Source organism: Oncorhynchus clarkii, chromosome 5 (assembly GCF_045791955.1).
Source record: "Oncorhynchus clarkii lewisi isolate Uvic-CL-2024 chromosome 5, UVic_Ocla_1.0, whole genome shotgun sequence".
NCBI lineage: Eukaryota > Metazoa > Chordata > Actinopteri > Salmoniformes > Salmonidae > Oncorhynchus > Oncorhynchus clarkii.
In genome coordinates, this window is record NC_092151.1 from 46,095,194 (window position 1) to 46,115,599 (window position 20,406).

General features: G+C 44.2%; 1 protein-coding gene across 2 annotated transcripts in view; it reads right to left on the reverse strand.

The window, feature by feature from the left end:
- Positions 1-19,963, reverse strand: part of LOC139408923 (inactive tyrosine-protein kinase PRAG1-like) — a 34,024-nt gene extending 14,061 nt beyond the window's left edge. Inside the window, exons 1-3 of one of the 2 annotated variants that reach the window (XM_071153382.1) lie at positions 19,036-19,963; positions 13,106-13,489; positions 11,091-12,904 (exon numbers count right to left, since the gene is read on the reverse strand). In XM_071153382.1, the coding sequence (XP_071009483.1) occupies positions 11,091-12,904; positions 13,106-13,372 (2,081 nt within the window). In that variant the 5' untranslated portion in view covers positions 13,373-13,489; positions 19,036-19,963. The remainder of the gene's footprint in view (positions 1-11,090; positions 12,905-13,105; positions 13,490-19,035) is intronic. The other variant, XM_071153383.1, reaches the window with a different exon arrangement.
- Between the last annotated feature and the right edge of the window lie 443 nt (positions 19,964-20,406).

Genomic DNA, 20,406 nt, shown 5'->3' on the forward strand with positions numbered 1-20,406 from the left:
TTTTGAAAATGTTTGCCCCTTTCCACCTCCTAGCCCCATTTAATAATTTACCTGTTCTCCAAATCAACCGACAAAAGCTCTACTCTAAAACGATAGATAGAAAATCAATTTTTGGTTTCCCCTGCCATGATTGCGTCTATCTGATTATATCTGAATGAAAAGGAGCTCCATCCTCCTGGGGTAGTTTTTCTGATCATGGGACGCAATTAGACTGAATGAAAAAGCCGGCCACTGCTATTCAGTTGCTTCATTATAGCTGGTTAATGGGATAACAGAGCTTAGGACCGTCTCCTTCATCTCAGATTGACTGGCTCTATTGCTCTATCCGCTGGGCCTTTTAACTGCAATCACCTCATAAATCACCACAACAAAATGTGTGTGTGTGTGTGTGTGTGAACCCTACTCATTCTTGAGCAGAGCAGGATCCAGTATTATTTTTCACACCAAAGGTTTACAGTGGCTTGCGAAAGTATTCACCCCCCCTTGGCATTTTTGTTGCCTTACAACCTGGAATTAAAATATATATATATATTTTTTTTTTTTTTTGGGGGGGGGGGGTTGTATAATTTGATTTACACAACATGCCTACCACTTTGAAGATGCTAAATATTTTTTATTGTGAAACAAACAAGAAATAAGACAAAAAAACTGAAAACATGAGCGTACATAACTATTCACCGCCCCAAAGTCAATGCTTTGTACAGCCACCTTTTGCAGCATTTACAGCCGCAAGTCTCTTGGGGCATAAGCTTGGCACATCTAGCCACTTGGATTTTTGTCCATTCTTCAAGGCAAAACTGCTCCAGCTCATTCAAGTTGGATGGGTTCTGCTGGTGTACAGCAATCTTTAAGACATACCACCGATTCTCAATTGGATTGAGGTCTGGGCTTTGACTAGGCCATTCAAAGACATTTAGATGTTTCCCCTTAAACCACTCGAGTGTTGCTTTTGCAGTATGCTTAGGGTCATTGTCCTGCAGGAAGGTGAACCTCCGTCCCAGTCTCAAATCTCTGGAAGACTGAAACAGGTTTCCCCTCAAGAATTTCCCTGTATTTTGCTCCATCCATCATTCCTTCAATTCTGACCAGTTACCCAGTCCCTGCCGATGAAAAACATCCCCACAGCATGATGCTGTCACCACCATGCTTCACTGTGGGGATGGTGTTCTCGGGGTGATGAAAGGTGTTGAGTTTGCGCCAAACATAGGGTTTTTCTTGATGGCCAAAATTTTTCTTCCATAGGTTTGAGGAGTCTCCCACATACCTTTTGGCGAACACCAAACGTGTTTGCTCATTTATTTCTTTAAGCAATTTCTGTTTTCTGGCCACTCTTCCGTAAAGCCCAGCTCCATTTTTTTAATAATGGATTTAATTGTGCTCCGTGGGATGTTCAAAGTTTCTGATCTTTTTTTATAACCCAACCCTGATCTGTACTTCACCACAACGTTGTCCCTGACCTGTTTGGAGAGCTCCTTGGTCTTCATGGTGCCGCTTGCTTGGTAGTGCCCCTTGCTTAGTGGTGTTGCAGACTCTGGGGCCTTTCAGAACAGGTGTATGTATACTGAGATCATGTGACACTTAGATTGCACACTTTATTGAACTAATTATGTGACTTCTGAAGGTAATTGGTTGCACCAGGTCTTATTTAGGGGCTTCATAGAAAAGGGGGTGAATACATATACACGCACCACTTTTCCATTTAAAAAAATATATAATTTAAACAAGTTATTTTTAAAATTTCACTTCAACAATTTGGACATTTTTTTTTAATGTCCATTACATGACATCCAAATAAAAATCAATTTAAAATACAGCTTTTAATGCAACGAAATAGGAAAAACACCAAGGAGGATGAATACTTTTGCAAGGCACCTTATGATGATGGAAGACGGTGGAAATGTTGAGGTGGAGGTAAAAAGTAAAAGGACAGAGTATGTGTGTGTGTGTGTGTGTGTGAGAGAGTATGGTGGGGGTGGGGGTGAGTGAGAGGTTGAGGTACTCTCTCTAAGTTTCAAACTCTGAGATCATTTGTATCCTAAATATCAGATTTCCCTCATCAGATTTCCCCCCCAGCTACCATAGGAATGTAATAGTGTTAATTAGTGTCCTGAGAAAATGTAAAGACAAACTCCTCAGTGACAGTCAAGGATACATTACAGGGAAGGACCTTGAGCCTTTAAGAGAAGACATGCATGGACAGCCTCCCATCATTACGGTCTCATGCAACAGTGCCAATGTCTTATAACTCTGGACATTTGTTCTGAATCGTAGGGACACTTAGGATGAGATCCAAACAAACGCAGATAAATGTCCTGTGCACTGCGATAAACTTTCAAAGGCAATTTCCCAGACATTTCCAGTTATCACGTTCCCGGTAAACACTGCTATTGTAGGCTCTAGCATGAAATCACTTCACCTTCATTGCAGTGTACAGGTAATCCATCTGTGTTTGTCTGGATCTCAGTACTTATAACTTCAACTAATATGTAGAAAGTAAACAACAGGGCTAAGAAGCCTTGTGGATCTGTTGACACTCATGATATCATTACATGCATGTGGTATTTTTAAAGAAGCATCAGGGTTGAGGGGAGGGCGAGTTATATGGGGTTGAGGAGCGAGTGAGTTATGAGCGGTCAAGTTATAAGGGGACTACAGATGGCAGTGTTGAAAGATGAGCCTCACTTGCCTGTGGGTGATGTTGTGGTAGATTATGTTCTTCAGTACTGAGTCTAACTCTCTCTTCTCTTTCTCTGTTTCTCTGAGTCACCCAGCCCTCCTTTGAGTTACAAAAGAGAATAGCTGCCTAGTAGCGGGGTATCTTTAAAGTAGGCCGCAGCCTCCATCACTTCCCCTGCCTGATGGTCAGAGAACTGTGACTACGTTGTCAGATGATGGTTGGCTAAAAAGGTTACCAAAACAATAACAATCTCTGAAACCTTGTTTATCATGGCATGGCTTCCATTAGCTCTTCAGACATGTGTCTTTCTGATAAATCACCAGTGTCTAAGGGGTTGAGTAATAGTGTACATTGACGCCTACCTGGTGGCCAACCTGCCTATACTGTGCCCCTCCCCTCGCTCTCCGTCCCTCGCTAGCTCGCAATGAAAGATGTGTGTTTGTGTTCTTGGAAGTACGGCAACTAATCAGTCTCCTCCGTGATCTTGACACTCAGAAATGGGAGTTGACACCGGGTATTATTTTGGAGTCGACTCTCCACCACTACATCATCGTTGTTAATAGTTGGAAACATGGCAGAGAAAGGCAAGCGAGAGCAGCAAAGTCCTGTATGGTAATACTTTGAGAGGTTAAATGAGAAGGAAATGCAAACTTTGCAAGGTGGAATTGGGATACAGTAATGGTAGTACAGGTGCAATGCAAGGATCAGACCCTTTCTTTCAATTTTTGCCTAAAATTACATACCCAAATCTAACTGTCTGTTGCTCAGGACCTGAAGCAAGGATATGCATATTCTTGATACTATTTGAAAGGAAACACTTTGAAATTTGTAAAAATATTTTTTTATTTGTATTTGTTTTCATCACCTTTGAAATGCAAGAGAAAGGCCAATATATGACTTAGGAATATAGGTGCAATTTCATTTTTGGCCATTAGATGGCAGCACTGTATGTACAAAGCTTTAGACTGAGCCAATGAACCATTGCATTACTGTTCAATATGTTGTATCAAGACTGCCCAAATGTTTAACCATGTGAAAGGTACACGTTAAGACATTTTGTTCATTTATCATATCCCTAACTTGAAACTCTAAAACTAGATAGAAAGTATGTATAAATAATAATAGACCTATATATTTCAAATAAGTGCCCTTATCCTGGCCCGCAAATTGATTTTGAGGAACAAATCGGTTGAACAAAATCTCTGCAGCCCTTTGTTGAATTTTGAAATCCAGATGTGGCCCTCGTCACAAAAAGTTTGCCCACCCCTGATCGAAACTATTATGTACTACATCTGTACTATTACTATACAGTAACATATCTAAAAATTATTTATGTTCCAGCCCGGTCATTATGAATATTTCCATTTGAAAAATGGTGGAATAGGGAATCGAGGAGGACAGTTCTGGTCGAAATAGATTACTGCGAACACGATTTCTCTTCACAGAGCCAGCGGGTGACCTTGGCAAGTAGCCTATTTAGCGATCGATACAGAGTGTTAGAGGATGATATGAGGACCATTGATGAGAGTCATGTGCTGCTATGAATAGCAATAGAGAAGCCCACTCTTATGATAATTCATCATAACATTATTATAGAGTACATTATATGTACATATAGGGTCCCTGAATGCATTCATGTGGGTCTTACTCAGAAAATACCATCCAGATCTATAACTGGCTCATTGCTGTTGGACAATATAGAGAAAACTGAGTGAATGTTATGATATGAAGTCAAGTGACAGCCTCATCATTTTGTATGCTACCCTATCACCATGGCTGGCTGTGAAAATAGCATTCCTGTAGCCTTCTTCCAGCAACAGCACTGCAGCATCCGCAAGCTAGCCTGTTAATTAAACATGGTGTTAGGCTAGCGAGGTTATAAATACAACATTAACACAGCCTGATGAGGACTACCTGCTGTGAAGAGGCCACACACATACACCATACACCACACACACACACACACACACACACACAAGAGTAGCTGTAGCTGCTGTGATTGTAACTGGGAATGGGGATCCAAATAAACGAATAAGACACACAGGCAACACAACAGTTTGTATCAGTTCCAAGACGAACTGATCCCATCTATAACAAAGGACAGCAGCCAGTGACACACTGTGACACATACTTATAGCACTACAGACATAGAATGACTAGATTCTGTTTCAATGGCTGAACCGTTCATTTCCTTTTTAAGCATTTAGCAGACACTTCCTATCAAGAGCGACTCACTTGAAGTAAGTGTGGAAGAGTTCACACAACTCCAGGACCATTCAGTGATTCACCAGTAACGTTGGTGTGTTGTAATGCTGTTGCAATGCTAATTGTCTTGCCTTGCAAATGCAAGTTAGTTATTATTTTGAGAATTATAGTGACCATTGTTTCAGCAACAAGGTCATATGAAATGCAGGCCAGTCATAAACCACTGCCTTGCTGCCAGGGATATTAATGTACAGCCACAGGGCCCTCCCTCCCTCCCTCTTTGGGAAGTATATTAATGTACAGCCACAGGGCTCTCCCTCCCTCCCTCCCTTTCTCTCTCCCTTCCTCCCTATCTCCTCTCTCTATGGGCAGCAGTCACTGTACCCATAACACGTGCAGAGCAGAAATACAAGCAGCAGCAGCAGCAGCAGCAGCAATGGGACGTGTGGTGTGGTGCAGCAACGCTTTGTTTCACAGTACTCCGTCTGCCACCGCTGAGAGCTACACCTTCGAGAGCTTTATGTTTTATGAGTCCTCAGGGTCTCTGTCAGTCATGCTCCCAGGATGGATATAACCCATTTAACGTTCAGATATATCCTACTGTCTGTCGCCAACCGTCTTTTATGGAAGATGCGTTTCACCCCATCACCTCCTATCCAGATGACTGGGGCTGCATGCCAAATGGCACCGTATTCCCTTCATAGTGCACTCCTTTTGACGAGAGCCCTAGTCTCTGGTCATAAGTAGTGCATTATAAAGGGAATAGGGTGCCATTTAGGACGCAGCCTGTAACCTCCATCCACATCCAAACCCTGCAGAAATACACCTGGAAGGCATGACATGGGGAGGTTTATGTAATCAGATAGATACGGGCATCTCCTATCTGGGCAGCAGGCAATGGATTCACACACAGGGCTGGTTTCAGCTCTCAGCTCTGACAAGCAGTGCCAACCTATGGGGGACACCTGACAAGAGATCGCCTCTGACCTCTAACGATCTCGATCCTACTGCAATGTTATTGTTTCAGTCCATAAGTTGTATGGTTTTGGTCTGATGAAAAATAACCTTAATTTGCAGTACTTCCAAAAACACAACACAGAATCATACCTACAAGACCATATTGTTTTTGTTCAACAGAGTTTGGCTAAAGGTATGTTTTCAGAAAAGTCTCATACAGTACCTCAGACTGAAGTATCAGCAAAGGTCCAGGCAGGATGGCCATCAGACACATTATGATTCCAGGTCCTTACTCTCGTTCAAAAAAAAACACAAACTATGAAGTATTGCAACACTCCCTCAACAAGAGTCATGTGTGTATTTAAAGTCTCTCTCCACAGAAAATTCAATGGCACCTTTTAAACGCCAAATAAAAACACCCGTATCTCACAACCTCCACGAACCACACAAACACACTTCTTCACTGCAGCGTTTCCCCTGTACTCTTTCAAACCCAGCAACTATGCTATCTAGTCTATTCTCTGCCATCCAAAAGGATAAAGCTAATCTCGGGGTGAGACGGAGGGGGGGGTTGTCGGATCTTGGCTGGGGGTGGCACCTCATGCCATGGACAGTTTGGGAGTTGCCCCGGGCAACAATCTGCTCTTCCACTACTTTAGGCAACCCCTCCAGGTGTCCTGCCCTGACCTAACTGACACACCCACATCCCATAATACACACACAGGACTGATGGGGGGTAAGATGGTAGGCCACACACAACGGTTTGGACCAACTGTCACCAGGGTCGTTCCACCTCAAAAAGCACAATTAAGAGCATTTCAACACCCACCATCATGGCATTGTTTAAACAATTTTTTTTTAAATGACCCTGTAAGCAGTCTATTGACAAGGTATGACAGTAAACCATGCTTTGTTTTTGTTGGTACCATTGACTTGCATTGGATTTGTGCCACAAATGCTAAAACGTTAGCATTTGAAACAGTGGCCTTGTAAACTAAACCAAAGCATGGATTGCTGTCATACCTTGTCCACAGACACTTACAGGGTAAGGAAACTAATATAACTTTGTAATTTGGGTGAAATATCCCTTTATCGTTGAGGGGGTGGGGGTATTTTTTTGTAAATCACCTAATAGCAGGAACAGCACCATTGAGTGGTCAGAACCTGGTAATATCAGGATGTAGGATGGGACATAAACCTAACAACTTCAATTTCTCTGAACACAGGGAAAAAAACATCACCAAATCCACTGAGAATACATGACCTAGGATGAAGATAAATGCTCAGAGCTGCAGCTCCACACTACCAGACACAGAGAACTGATACTCTATACTCGTTGTTGGGATTAGTGTGGTGGGTCCGTGGGTGACTTTACACCATTTCTTTGGATTCCTCATGTCTTACTCATTGGTAGTTTGGTCCAAATTGGATGTAAGATACTATATTTACTGAATATTGTGTGAACCCTAGAAATTAAAATGGCCAATTTGGGTGTAATCAATTAGCTTAATTTTCTCAAAGATCAAATTGCAACAAAAATCACGTTTCAGGAATGCTAATCTTTTATGTTTCCATCTACAAAAACGATTGCAGAGCAATCTGAGATGGTGGGTATCATGGCTTGCGGAAATCACATGGAATGACCCACTAAGGATGAAAGGACTGCATCAAAAGTATCACCTCACACAAGGACCTCCCAGTGAGGACGTTTGTTTGGTTCCTCACAGTGATCAAAGAACGGACGATGATGATTCCCGTCGTCAGAAGGACAGACCTCTCAACCATCTGGTTCTTTAATGATTCATCACACAAAAATGCTGCCTCATCAGGGTTTGGTTGGTTTGCCTGTTTTCCTCCTTCTCAGCCTTGTGGAAACACCACTGCATCACTGGATGTGGGACACAAACTGTCTGTCTTCCACTTTCCTGTGTTTACACTCTTCTCAAAGGCTTTCTAAGACACTTTGTCTCTGTGGGATTAAAGTCTGATGTTTCCGGAGTTATATTGGGTGAACTGTGAGCTGTGAAGTTGAATCTGTTGTCATCTGGCTGTTTCTTAGCAGAAGACAGAGAGAGGGGAGATCTTGTGAAGCTGACAGAGCTTCATTATTTAGGGAAAGTTGAGTGTAAAGTCTATGTGGGGGTTAACGTGACTCTGAGGCATGTTGTTTAAACACGGGAAGAACTGGCGTGGCAGTTCATGCCTAGTCCTACTGTGCGCTATAACAGTTAAGCTCCCGGAAAACAAATACGAAACGGAATACCCAAAAGCATAACGGTTGCTAGGGCAAGGCATGTTCCCGCATGTGTCTCTAGAAAGTGTATTTGCATCAGTAGCAGCATGCTAGCAATGTCATAATATAATGGGAGAGATGTATCAGCTTACTAGTATTACAACAAAAATAAGGGTCTGGGAAATGCAATCAGCAACCGGGGTTCTAGAGTTCCCTACAGCCAGCCAAAACAAAAGCCGCTGTTTTGACTCATTTGTTTCATATAGAAAAGTTTCAAATGTCAAACTTTAAGTTGCCAAATCATTAAGAGGAGGAAAAGTGTCTGGGATCATCCTGATACCTCAATGACCTTGCTGCCCAATAACGTAGCCCAAAGCTGTATGGGTTTGACACCCTTTTAACACACGTTAATATGAATCCACAATTAACACCGCTACAGCTTCCCTGCAGTTTAAAACCTAGAAATTAGATGTCGAAATAGTCACCTACACAGAAAACCAGCAGAGAATCAGCACATTCTTGTTGACCAAACAGCGAAAGCTGCTCTGTTCTGAACTCTGCAAGGACTTGAGGAATTTGCAGTTGTATTCTAAACCTACAGCATGCCCGACAAAAGCAAGGTTTATTTTAAAATGACCACTTGACGTCAACATGGCGGCAAACTATGTCTCCTTCTGCTTTGGGTATATGAGTCAGAAACCTCAGGGTGTATTAATAATCTGAGGTCTAAATAGTACATGGGGAAATGTCACTAGAGTTTAACAGCTAGGCTATTTTATATCGCCATGTGACTATATTTGTTTCATAGGTAGGTCACAACAAGCTATTACCAATGATAGAAACATTGATTCGTTTCATTAACATTTGAATTAGAGCTTAGTTAAATGCATATTCGCATCTTAGACAGATGCACAATAACATATCACCATCTTAGTTAGTTGACAATGTTTTCTTTGTGTGTGCCTCTGTCAGTGTCATTGAGACAAGTCCACAAGGACCCCCCCCCCCAGTCCCATCTATTGTGTGGTGGCCAAAACAAATGTAGAATATGACAGGGAACATTTTTTTTTTTACTGCCCATTTTGTTCTTGACTTTTAGAACAAAAAGTTGCAGTTACAGGACTCGACATGCACGCAGTTTTAGTTTGCAGTTGCAGGTTGCAAGTGACATCATCTCAAACAACTTTGCTGTTTACTTGAAGCGACTCCAACACGGTTCAAATAGCATGCAACAGCCAAATGAAATTGAAGCTGCTTCTGTCATATTTTTTGAGAATTCTAATCTCACCCCATGCCATCTGCTGCATTAGGCCTTGTACATTGTGACAATGGGGCAGCAATGAAAATGAATGGGCCTTTAGCTTTTGTGATAGCATCAACATCCGGGAACACTGGCTAAACAGACCAAGCAGTCCAGGCTGGGGTTTGAGAAGTCAACGAGAAGTGAAAGATTCGTCCTTAGTTGTACATTGTCTTGTAATCTAAGTTTTGAGATTTGAGCCAATGTCTTAAGTAATTGAACATGTTGTTACTCCAACCTCGTGAAAGTGACAAGCTGACTCGTTTTCATCTTTGTGAAAAACTCCTTTATATCGAAGGAGTGCCTTTTTTGATTTTGACGGGCCTGCGCGTATGCAGTTCGGCGCGAGACGACTGTGAGACTCGATTTGTGTTTCTACGCATGAGCTTAACTAACGTTGTCATGTCATCGCCTACAAGTGTGATCAGGGATTTCTATTGGAGAAGCAGTTTCTGCCTATCTTCATAATGCACTGTCTGTGTTGTTGACATGACAACTGGGCCGGCGTTCCAAACCTTCGAATGTGACAAAAGCATAAGTTCTCATTGGCTGTTTCTTACGACTAGTTGCATAAAGTTGAAAAGCTTTCAACTGGATGTAACAACCTTGCAGATGAGATGCTAATTAGTTGCAAGGGGTGTTTCACTGAGCACTCAAGAAGCAACTCAGTTGCAAGCAACTAAAATTGTGTTCCGAGTTGCGTTGTGCAACCCCAGCCTTAGACTACTACAAATGGAACAAGGAATGCATTGAGACTGGTTCCCGGAACAGTCTGAATGATCCTACGGGTTCTAGAATGAGAATGGAGGCTGATACCGGCTGAATAATCTCACAATGAAAGGCCAGATCACAGTAGGCACGGTCGCCTCGATCGCCTTGCATCACTGCACAAGACGAGGGAGCGACATTTAACCATCACACGCAGAGAGAGAACCAACCGCTGCTACAACAGACCTCTCTAGTCAGCTGATTAGGTACACCAAAGGGGGGGGGGGGGGTGAAACTATTCATCTGTTGTGTTGACATTCCCAAAATAGTCTGACAAGTGAATAGTTAATTATCAAACAGCAAAAACCTTTTAGAGTACAAGGGACATTTAAAATGTCTACACTACATAAAGCAAGTGTTAATGCCCTTGCGTTGCTTAATTTATGTACTGCCTAGTGATGAATGAGTTCCATTACTGTAAAGACTTGAACTCGATTCTATGGTCTGTCTGGCATGCTGTACTATACTATGCCTGAACCAGAGCAGTGCATTGGGTAAGTGAGGAGCCTTTAAAAGCTATAAAGAAAATGACAGAGTGGAAATCAAACAAGCACCTAACCTGAACTGGTACCTTAAGAATCACGTTTGCCTAAAACGTTGTCTCATCAACATGAAGCAAGCCATCTAATTCCAACTCGAATGACTGACACACGCAACTCAATGACAACACTGTATATTCAACTAGTAAGCTGCAAAGACCAGCCATGGCCTTTGCTCTTTCAGACTCGCCATCGTGCATTCTACACTCTCTGGAACACCATCCGTGGCTCAATGCTCAGTGTGAGGGAAATAATCCAGGCCCGTACAGTACGAAAGAGTGACTCAACGACAAAGATGCGTAAAGATACTTCACCACAGTACAATGACTGCTCTTCATTCTACCCTCTCAGGAATGCCATCCACAGGCCATACAGTGTGTAAAAACAAAAGGCCCAGGCCCAGTTTCTTACCTGTGGTGTTTCTTAGGCGGAGGGGGTGGAGGAGTGGGGCCCTGGCTTGAACTCTTCTCCTCTGCTGAGAGCTGCACCGGGCTGGAGACGGACGACGGAGTCAACGGCTGCGTTTTGGCCAACATGCCCCTGCTATGTTTGCCCTCCTCCACGCTGCCGCCGCTGCAGCCTGCCTGCTTCCGTTTCTGACTGGCACCATTGTTGGCCACGGTGCCTGGCAGGGTCTGGGTGCTGCCCTGCAACCCCCCAGCGGGTCTCCAATCCCTGGCCTCCCTCCAGACAGCCGCCCCATTGATGAGCCCCATCACCCTGTTCCGAGAGGAACTCTCCTGGGCATGGCCCTCCTCCCCCTCCTCCTCCTCCTCCTCGATCCGGCCCTCCCAGTTCCAGGCGGTGGTGTGGAGCTTGTGCCTCCGGGCCTCCAATGAGGCTGAGTTGTGGGGCTCCATCTGGGGCTTCACCTGCACCTGGACGTCGCTCTCCCTGGGGGATAGAGACAGAGCCTGGATTCCCTGGATGCTGAGCTCAGGGAGAGGGACAGGGGAGAGACTAGAGGTCCCGAGGAGTGGTTTGGGGGAACGGTTGTTCCTCTTGGGGGGGATAGGGGGGCTGTTCTGGGGCTTGGGCTGGAGGGAGGCAGGGGAGGCTGGGGATGGTGTGGAGGATGTCTCTGTGACAGAGGAGCTAGAGGGCCACTTGAAGGCTGGACTCCCAGGGTTGCTGAGGGCCGTGGGGCTGAAATGTGACCACTGGGTGCTAACAGCTGAGTCCGGGCTGCTCAGGTAGAAGGTCCGGTTGTTCTCCTCAGTATGGGCGGCCATGACAGTTATCTTTGCCCTATGGTTCTGACCCTCTCCTGTGAGCTCCAGCTCTGAGCATTGCTTTTGGGCCTGGGGGGGGTTGGGCTTCCCGTTCCCCCCAGCGCTCTGAGGCCTCCTCTTCCTCTTGGTGCTCTCAGCATAGATGGGCTCTAAAGACATTGTCTGTCCCTCTGAGGGAGGGCTGGCTGAGGAGGCTGAGAGGTTCTGAGGAGTGGGACTATCTGGCCCCAGCAGTCTGAAGCCATCGGGTCCCGTGAGGGAGTCTGTGCTGCTTCGATAGGAGCAGGAGTCTGACAGAGACAGGCTGGAGACAGGCTCAGAGAGAAAGGAGTTGGTTCTGCCACCTCCACAGGGTTGAAAGTTGGGCACTAGTAGGCCCGGAGAGGCCCCTGAACCCATGGTGGTTAAGGCTGGGACGAAATAAGTGCTGGACGAGTCTGTGGTACCAGACGTGAGCCCGTTACTTGGGGCGGCTGTGGCGGTGATCAGACCGTTACCAATGCCGTTACAGGCTGTTGTGGTTGCCGTGGCGATGATGTTGATAGCAATACCCAAAGGTGCTTGTACATCCTGGACGACCTGGACTTTGGAAGACGCCCTAGTGTCGATACCATTCCCATTGTAAGTGCTCTTGGTGGTTTTGGTAGTCTTGGTGATTTGTTGCCTGTAGGAGAATTCCCCGTTGCTATTCCCATTCTCCTTCAGACTGTGGGCACTATGAGGCCCCCGGCCGTGGCCATCCTCCTGGGTCACAAAGATACTGCTGATGATCATACTAGAGTCCTTCTGCAGGGCAGACGGGGACAGAGGGGACAGGGGGCTTAGAGGTCCAGGGGAGAAGTGGCTGCACGGGTAGTCCATCTTCCCAGGGGTTGTAGTACTGTGCAGTACTGCTTCTCTCAGGGCTTTGTTACAGCCGTTACTGTCTATGTAGATAGGGGACAGGTCCAACATCTTAAGACCCAGTCTGTCCCCTGGACTCTTCTGATTTTCCTGGTGACACATGGAGGGGAAACACAATTCATGGTTATAGAAAACATACAGTCATTTATTGAAGCACTTTAATTAAGTGACTCTAAAACCTATGGGTTTCTATTGGGTATTTATTATATATTGACATGGTTATTACATAGGAAGGTAAAATGCAAAGGCGTGCATTGTCACAAATCTGTATTTGAGTTGGCGAGATCTCACCTGCTCTATGTTCATGTTGACATCTGCCAGCATGTCGCTGGTGTCAGGGTGCATCATGGTAGGGCGGACAGCGATGGTGGGTTTCGAATAGAGCAAGGGCACGGTTACCCCCTGGCCATCCTCCTCCTCTCCACCCAGACTGGCCCTCAGGGCACCACAGGACACGATGCTGCCCCCGCTGGCACAGTGGGCGCTACGCGGGTGGAAGCAGTTCTTACACGATCTGGGTTTCCACACGTGTTCTGCAAACTCGCCGCAGGCTGACATGTTTGTCCGAAAACAAACGTTTAGCGGTCGTCACTGATGGGTTGTGGAGGCTATGGAAAGATCCGACATGGTTGACTGGTACACAGAAGCCTGGTGTCACAAGATTGTACAGAAGATCTGCAGAGAGGAAAGCAGAAATCAGAAATGGATAGTGAACAGATTTGGATTTTACTGTGGCGATTCTCAGTACTGTTTCTTGTCTGATCTTCAAGAGTTAATCAATAACCATTTTAACCCAAAGGAATGCTATTGGGAGCATACATACAGTGCTTGAGCAGAGGTTCAGGGAGCTGAGCATAACAGTGGAGGTTATGAAGATAAGGCGTTGTTGAAAGCATTTCCTACAGCATACTTATTTCAACACCAAGAAATACAACTTCATTCATATCAACGCAATGAATTACACTTTTTAGGAACAGGCATTTGATAGTGGATTGTGGTGTTGCTCAATTATCATTGAGTCAGGATGAAAATACTTCACACCCACTGGTGAAAACCAAAAGGTGCAATCCTCTCCTCTCCTTTCCTCTCCTCTAACTAACAGAGTTGGCATTATGTCTGGTTCGGGAATCACCAAACTGTCTTGTCTGCAGGATGAACTCGGATAGAAAGACGACAGTAAACACCTCATGATCATGTTGTTCAAGAGTTAATAGGATATATTCCATCCCGTCTATGACACTGTGGGAAGCTACAAGTGTTCCCATCGATTCTAACCCATTACTTAGCTAGACCAGTCTCTGACTGTATGTGTGGTACCTGGGCCGGAATGGCAAAATGTGTAGAATAGCAGGAACATTTCTCAAAAACCGCTAAATGTTCTCTTAGCCTCATGGCAAAATATAAACAATAGCATGAGATGAGCTATAAAACAGCATCATTTTCTCTCTGACTCACGGTAAAAAGTGTGTGGTACCAGAAAAGGCTTAAGCAATGACAGTGATCAACCTATGTCCCATTGGTTCCACACTAATGCACCATTGATTCCAATCGATTCTAACCCATTCATTTAGGTTAAATCCATCAAGTGTTTGACTGTGTGAGGTGCCAGTAAAAGTTGAAACTATGACAGGCTTCAAGCTCTTAGTGGTAAACTCAACAAGCCCCACCACTATCACTCCACTCCAGTGTTGTCTGTAACTTAAGACGCTCTCAGCTTTGTCCTCGTTCCCAGGGCTCCTAAATTAGAGGATCCTACTTTCTGTTCAGCCCACACGACCCCCGGGAACATAAAGGCGTTTAGAATGCAGTCTCACGTTCTAGAACGTCTGAAACATCACAGAGGTCGGAATGCCTTGAATGTAGAGAGGCGCAAGTCGCACCAGGGTGAATCTCACACCACCACCCCAGCACCACTAACACCTCTCCCCGTGTAAGTCCTGTTGAAGACTGAAGGACGATGAGAAAATCCACATGACTAGGAGGTTCATTTGTCTTGTTCCTCCTGGGTGTCCTGCCGTCTCTTCACACAGAGCTAAATACCTAGAGACGAACCTTGGAAATGGTTCACAGTAGTACACACACATATCCCCACCCCATGAATTAATTAGGAAAGCATTACGTAGCGTAATAATATAAGAGGTTACTCATCCAATATCAAACAACATCAGAAACTGGACGATTTATGGTATTGATATTATAGCTTGTGTTTCCCACGTAAATAATACCTAGGAACCAACTAATAGGCTAGACACAGGCTGTAGGAGGGGAGTTTGTTTAGATGCATGTTTACATATACAGTACAAACTGAATTCCTTCGATGTTGTTTTTTTGACACAAGAACTGTCTGGAAAGCAGCGGAAAGAGCACTGATTGTTGTTCCAACTCTTGTTCCAATAGCACGAGTTACAAATGTAGCCTATATTCAAATGTGTGACCAATAGAGCGAATTGGCAATACAGACAGACAGTGTGGTACATGGTCTACTTCTGAATCATCAACTAGCTCTGTCTCATGTCAGAATTAGACGTTCATCCAGGTTTCTCAAACGTCAAATTTCGAAGTTGTTGCAAACGTTGTTGTTGCAAAAGTGTCTACGGTTAAGTTTAGGCATTAGCTCCAAAATCTCAAGGATAGGTATTAACTCTGAATGGATAAGGCTTGAGAGGCTTAAAACTAAAATCTCAAAAACAACTTTCTATCGCTAGATTCGAACTTGCAGCCTTTGGAATCAGAGGAAAATGCTTACGCCCATCCACCATCCCCCTAGCAAAAACGAAACCTACTGGAAGGTAACAGTGCTCACTGTTTCCCATAGGGGCCGGTTTCCACATCATCTCCTGACGTCCTCAGACATGGAGGGACGTCCAATACCGACTTGTATTACGGGTGACCTGGCTGGAATCAAACAGTCTACCTATCACCCTATCACCCAAAACAGAAAACAAGAATGGATGTGGTAAGGAGGATTCATATGAGGGGGCTGTCCATTTCTTCAGCTCCATCAACTCTAGAGATGAACACAACACAATACTCAGACAGATTCGGAGTGTATCTCTTTTAGAGGTCGACCGATTAGGATTTTTCAACGCCGATACCGATACCGAGTATTGGAGGACCAAAAAAGCCGATACCGATTAATTGGACTATTTAAAAAAGAAAAATTGTAATAATGACAATTACAACAATACTGAATGAACACTGATTTTAACTTAATATAATACATCAATAAAATCAATTTAGCCTCAAATAAATAATGAAACATGTTCAATTTGGTTTAAATAATGCAAAAACAAAGTGTTGGAGAAGAAAGAAAAAGTGCAATATTTGCCATGTAAGAAAGCTAATGTTTAAGTTCCTTGCTCAGAACATGAGAACATATGAAAGCTGGTGGTTCCTTTTAACATGAGTCTTCAATATTCTCAGGTAAGAAGTTTTAGGTTGTAGTTATTATAGGAATTATAGGACTATTTCCCTCTATACCATTTGTATTTCATTAACCGGGGTAGCCTAGTGGTTAGAGCGTTGGACTAGTAACCGGAAGGTTGCAAGTTCAAACCCCTGAACCCCTGAGCTGACAAGGTACAAATCTGTCGTTCTGCCCCTGAACAGGCAGTTAACCCACTGTTCCTAGGCCGTCATTGAAAATAAGAATTTGTTCTTAACTGACTTGCCTAGTAAAATAAAGGTAAAATAAAAATAAAAAAAAATAAAACCTTTGACTATTGGATGTTCTTATAAGCACTTTAGTATTGCCAGTGTAACAGTATAGCTTCCATCCCTCCTCCTCGCTCCTCCCTGGGCTCAAACCAGGAACACAACGACAACAGCCACCCTCGAAGCAGCATTACCCATGCAGAGCAAGGGAAACAACCACTTCAAAGCTCAGAGTGAGTGACGTTTGAAATGCTATTAGCGTGCGCTAACTAGCTAGCCATTTCACTTCGGTTACACCAGCCTCATCTCGGGAGTTGATAGGCTTGAAGTCATAAACAGCGCAATGCTTGACGCACAACGAAGAGCTGCTGGCAAAACGCACGAAAGTGCTGTTTGAATGAATGTTTACGTGCCTGCTTCTGCCTACCACCGCTCAGTCAGACACTTAGATACTTGTATGCTTGTATGCTCAGTCAGATTATATGCAACGCAGGACATGCTAGATAATATCTAGTAATATCATCAACCATGTGTAGTTAACTAGTGATTATGATTGATTGATTGTTTTTATAAGATAAGTTTAATGCTAGCTAGCAACTTACCTTGGTTTACTGCATTCGCGTAACAGGCAGTCTCCTTGTGGAGTGCAACGAAACAGAGGCAGGTCGTTAGAGTGTTGGACTAGTTAAAAGATTGGATCCCCCGAGCTGACAAGGTGAAAATCTGTCATTCTGCCCCTGAACGAGGCAGTTAACCCACCGCTAGGCCGTCATTGAAAATAAGAATGTGTTCTTAACTGACTTGCCTAGTTAAATAAAGATTAAATAAAGGTGTAAAAAAATAAATAATAATAATAATAATAAATTCGGCCAAATCGGTGCCCAAAAATTCCATTCCGATTAATCGGTCAACCTCTAATCTCTTTCTTCCTAGAAATGACACTATTCTGCAGTATGTACTCCTGTAGGCGAACATTATCAATGAGTATGGCTGGACAGTTAATACACAAATTCAAGTCTGTTTTATTTAATTTTTTATAAACACCTGAAAGTGAAAATTCTCATATGGCTGTTAAGAATTTCAGAAGTCAAAAGGGAAAAATTAAAAAGCGATTGGCGGGTCTGGGTCAACGTTGTCCTTTCAGACTGAAAATAAAAAGCCATCTCTGTCTGTCTGTCTGTCTGTCTGTCTGTCTGTCTGTCTGTCTGTCTGTCTGTCTGTCTGTCTGTCTGTCTGTCTGTCTGTCTGTCTGTCTGTCTGTCTGTCTGTCTGTGTGTGTGTGTGTGTGTGTGTGTGTGTGTGTGGTCAGTAGTGTTGTGTTGTTGGGGCGGCAGCGGTCAGGACAGTTTGGCTTCCTGGCACTGTTCTGTTATTGCATGCTAGGCAGAGACAGCAGGGGGTAGGCTTCAGCAGAGAGGCAGCAGTAGTTAATCACCCCCCCCCCCCCCCCCCCCCCCCCACACACACACACACTGCATTATTTGCTCAGGGCTAGTGTGGTGCAGTGGGGAATGCAGTCTGTGTCAATGTTAGACTCGGTGGCAACACTTTTGACAGTCATAGTCAGATAAAGACAGAGGCAGAGCAGGGCTTTGTCAAGGACAGAACAGCTGAAAAAACTCTGATGAATTGGTTTACTTTTATACTTAGTCCACATCAAAAAAAGCACATTTCATGTACTACGAGTGTCCAATACAGTTTACCTGCATTTGGTAATCACGCTAGTGCCTTCACTTTCAAACTGAAAGCAGCTATGAGACAATTATAAAGACAAGTTTGATACTACAGTATGTTAACATGTAATTCCATGGTGAAAATGCACTCACATGCATGCGCGCATATATCTAAGGGAAGAAGTTTCCCCGCATGGATCGATACTCTGCTCATTCCACGACTGGTGTAATAAACTTAGCAAAAACGTTTTATTAACGAAATAGGGCAATACATTCTCAACTCAATCACGGACGAAATATGGAGTTATCGTGAGGATCTACGGAACATTACGCTGTTTTACGAAGGCAAATAACAATGTGTATGAAGGCAAATAATGAGACTACCGCGCCTGTTTGAACATCGATCCAGAATGTCCCATTCCTTGATTGAGGATTCGAACACTTCACTCTCATTTGATCTTTGTATTGTCTTTTTCTGCGACTTTAAGAATCCTGAAGGTATCATTCATTTTTCTGAAACAAGTAGTATGCTTACAGCCTCCTAGAGCACGTGCCTAGTTCCTGAATATCTATAGATGTTGACATGTTCATGCTCCTTGTCCTTGCTCAGCCATGGTCTTAAATAACATTTCACTTTTAGAATCCGATTGCGCTCTGGACTAGGAATGGTTTTTATGCAGGATCACCTGTGACATTCCTATTGAGGTTTCTTAGCCTGGTTATAAACATGGGGCAAATAGCCTACTAAACAGAGGGACAGCTATATGTTCAACCTAGAGACATTAAACTAACACTGGTTTGAATAAACATAGAGGTGTAATGTGTTGGTCAGAGAGGTGCTATTCGGCTGTCTGGCAAGAAAAACGCATGGCAGAGTCAAATGTTTTTGCTTACCTGCGGACTTGACTTGCCTGGCAACAGCAATTCGCGCCCTCCAAAACAATATAAAATAACTGGGTCCCCAAAACAAGGTGTTTCATTTATGTTATTTGTCCCGCGTCCGACAAAAAACGACAAGGTTCTTTGGGAAGCCTCGAGAAATGAAGCTTGGTGCGGAGTCCCAGCAGCTAGCTTTTGATCCGTTGCTCTGGACTCGCAGCGAGGTGAACTGGTAGAGGAACGGGTGAATAGTGAGCTTGAAGCTCCCGCAGCGAGGGGCGGAACTCCCTAAACTATAGGCCTAATAACCTACCTAATAACCTACACGCAGACTATAGTCTGGCCACATTCAAGTGGCTGCAAAGTGGTTTTCGGCTCCTAAGGTTCACTTTCTCTGCTCGCAACATATCGAGCCGTGCATCAGTGGCTTTCCCAGGGGAAAGGGCATTTCGCTAGAATAGGCTATAGGTGACGCGCGTAATATAATATAGTCTAATTGTTCATTTTACTTGTGAGCTGTTATACAGCTGTTTTGCCCTATTTGTGAAGGGGCGGGAGAAATAAGATGAAATTAGGTATTTTCGTGGTCACCATATCTATAGGCCTGCGGATGATGTTTATCACATGCGTATAGCCTATGATAAACAGCATACTTATTATACTAGGAGGGTATGTGGGAGATAATCCAAAAGTAATTAAACACGCATTTTGGGCAGCTCCGGGGGTGGTTTTGAGTCTCCCCCGTCCGGCTCTGACAGGCAGTGCCTTGCTTGGATGAGTGCCCCTCTCGCCCCCCGGAGCTCCTGCTTCTGTACGGAGAGAGAAAGAGAGAGACGGGAGGAGCCCCCTGCTGAGCCTCATTATGACCCGGGCCAAAAAAGGCCAAACTCGGCATTGTCGGTACCATTCAGTACCATCCCATTCCACAACTGAAAGGTGAAACATCACTGTCAGCGAGAAGCTTCGTCAAAACAACAGCCTGACGCGCGATAACGCACACTAGTCTCCACACGCACGTACGCTCGCGCTAACACACACACATTCACATACACAGTTGAGTTGACATGCCTCCCCTCAGGGCAGACGTGCTTGTCTTTCGCCTGAGCAACCCACGATTAGGCTAATGTGCTGATAAGCGATGAGTCATTTAATTATGAACTTTCAATGGAAATTCAAAACACTTGTCATCTCCCTAGGAGCATCAGCTGTAGATGGGCCTAATTGTATTGTATGCACAGCAGTGGAGGCTGCTGAGGGGAGGACGACTCATAATATCGTCTGGAACAGAGCAAACGGAATGGCATCAAACGCATGGAAACCCTGTATTTGATACCACTCCACTAATTCTGCTCCAGCCATTACCAGGAGCCCATCCTCCCCAATTTA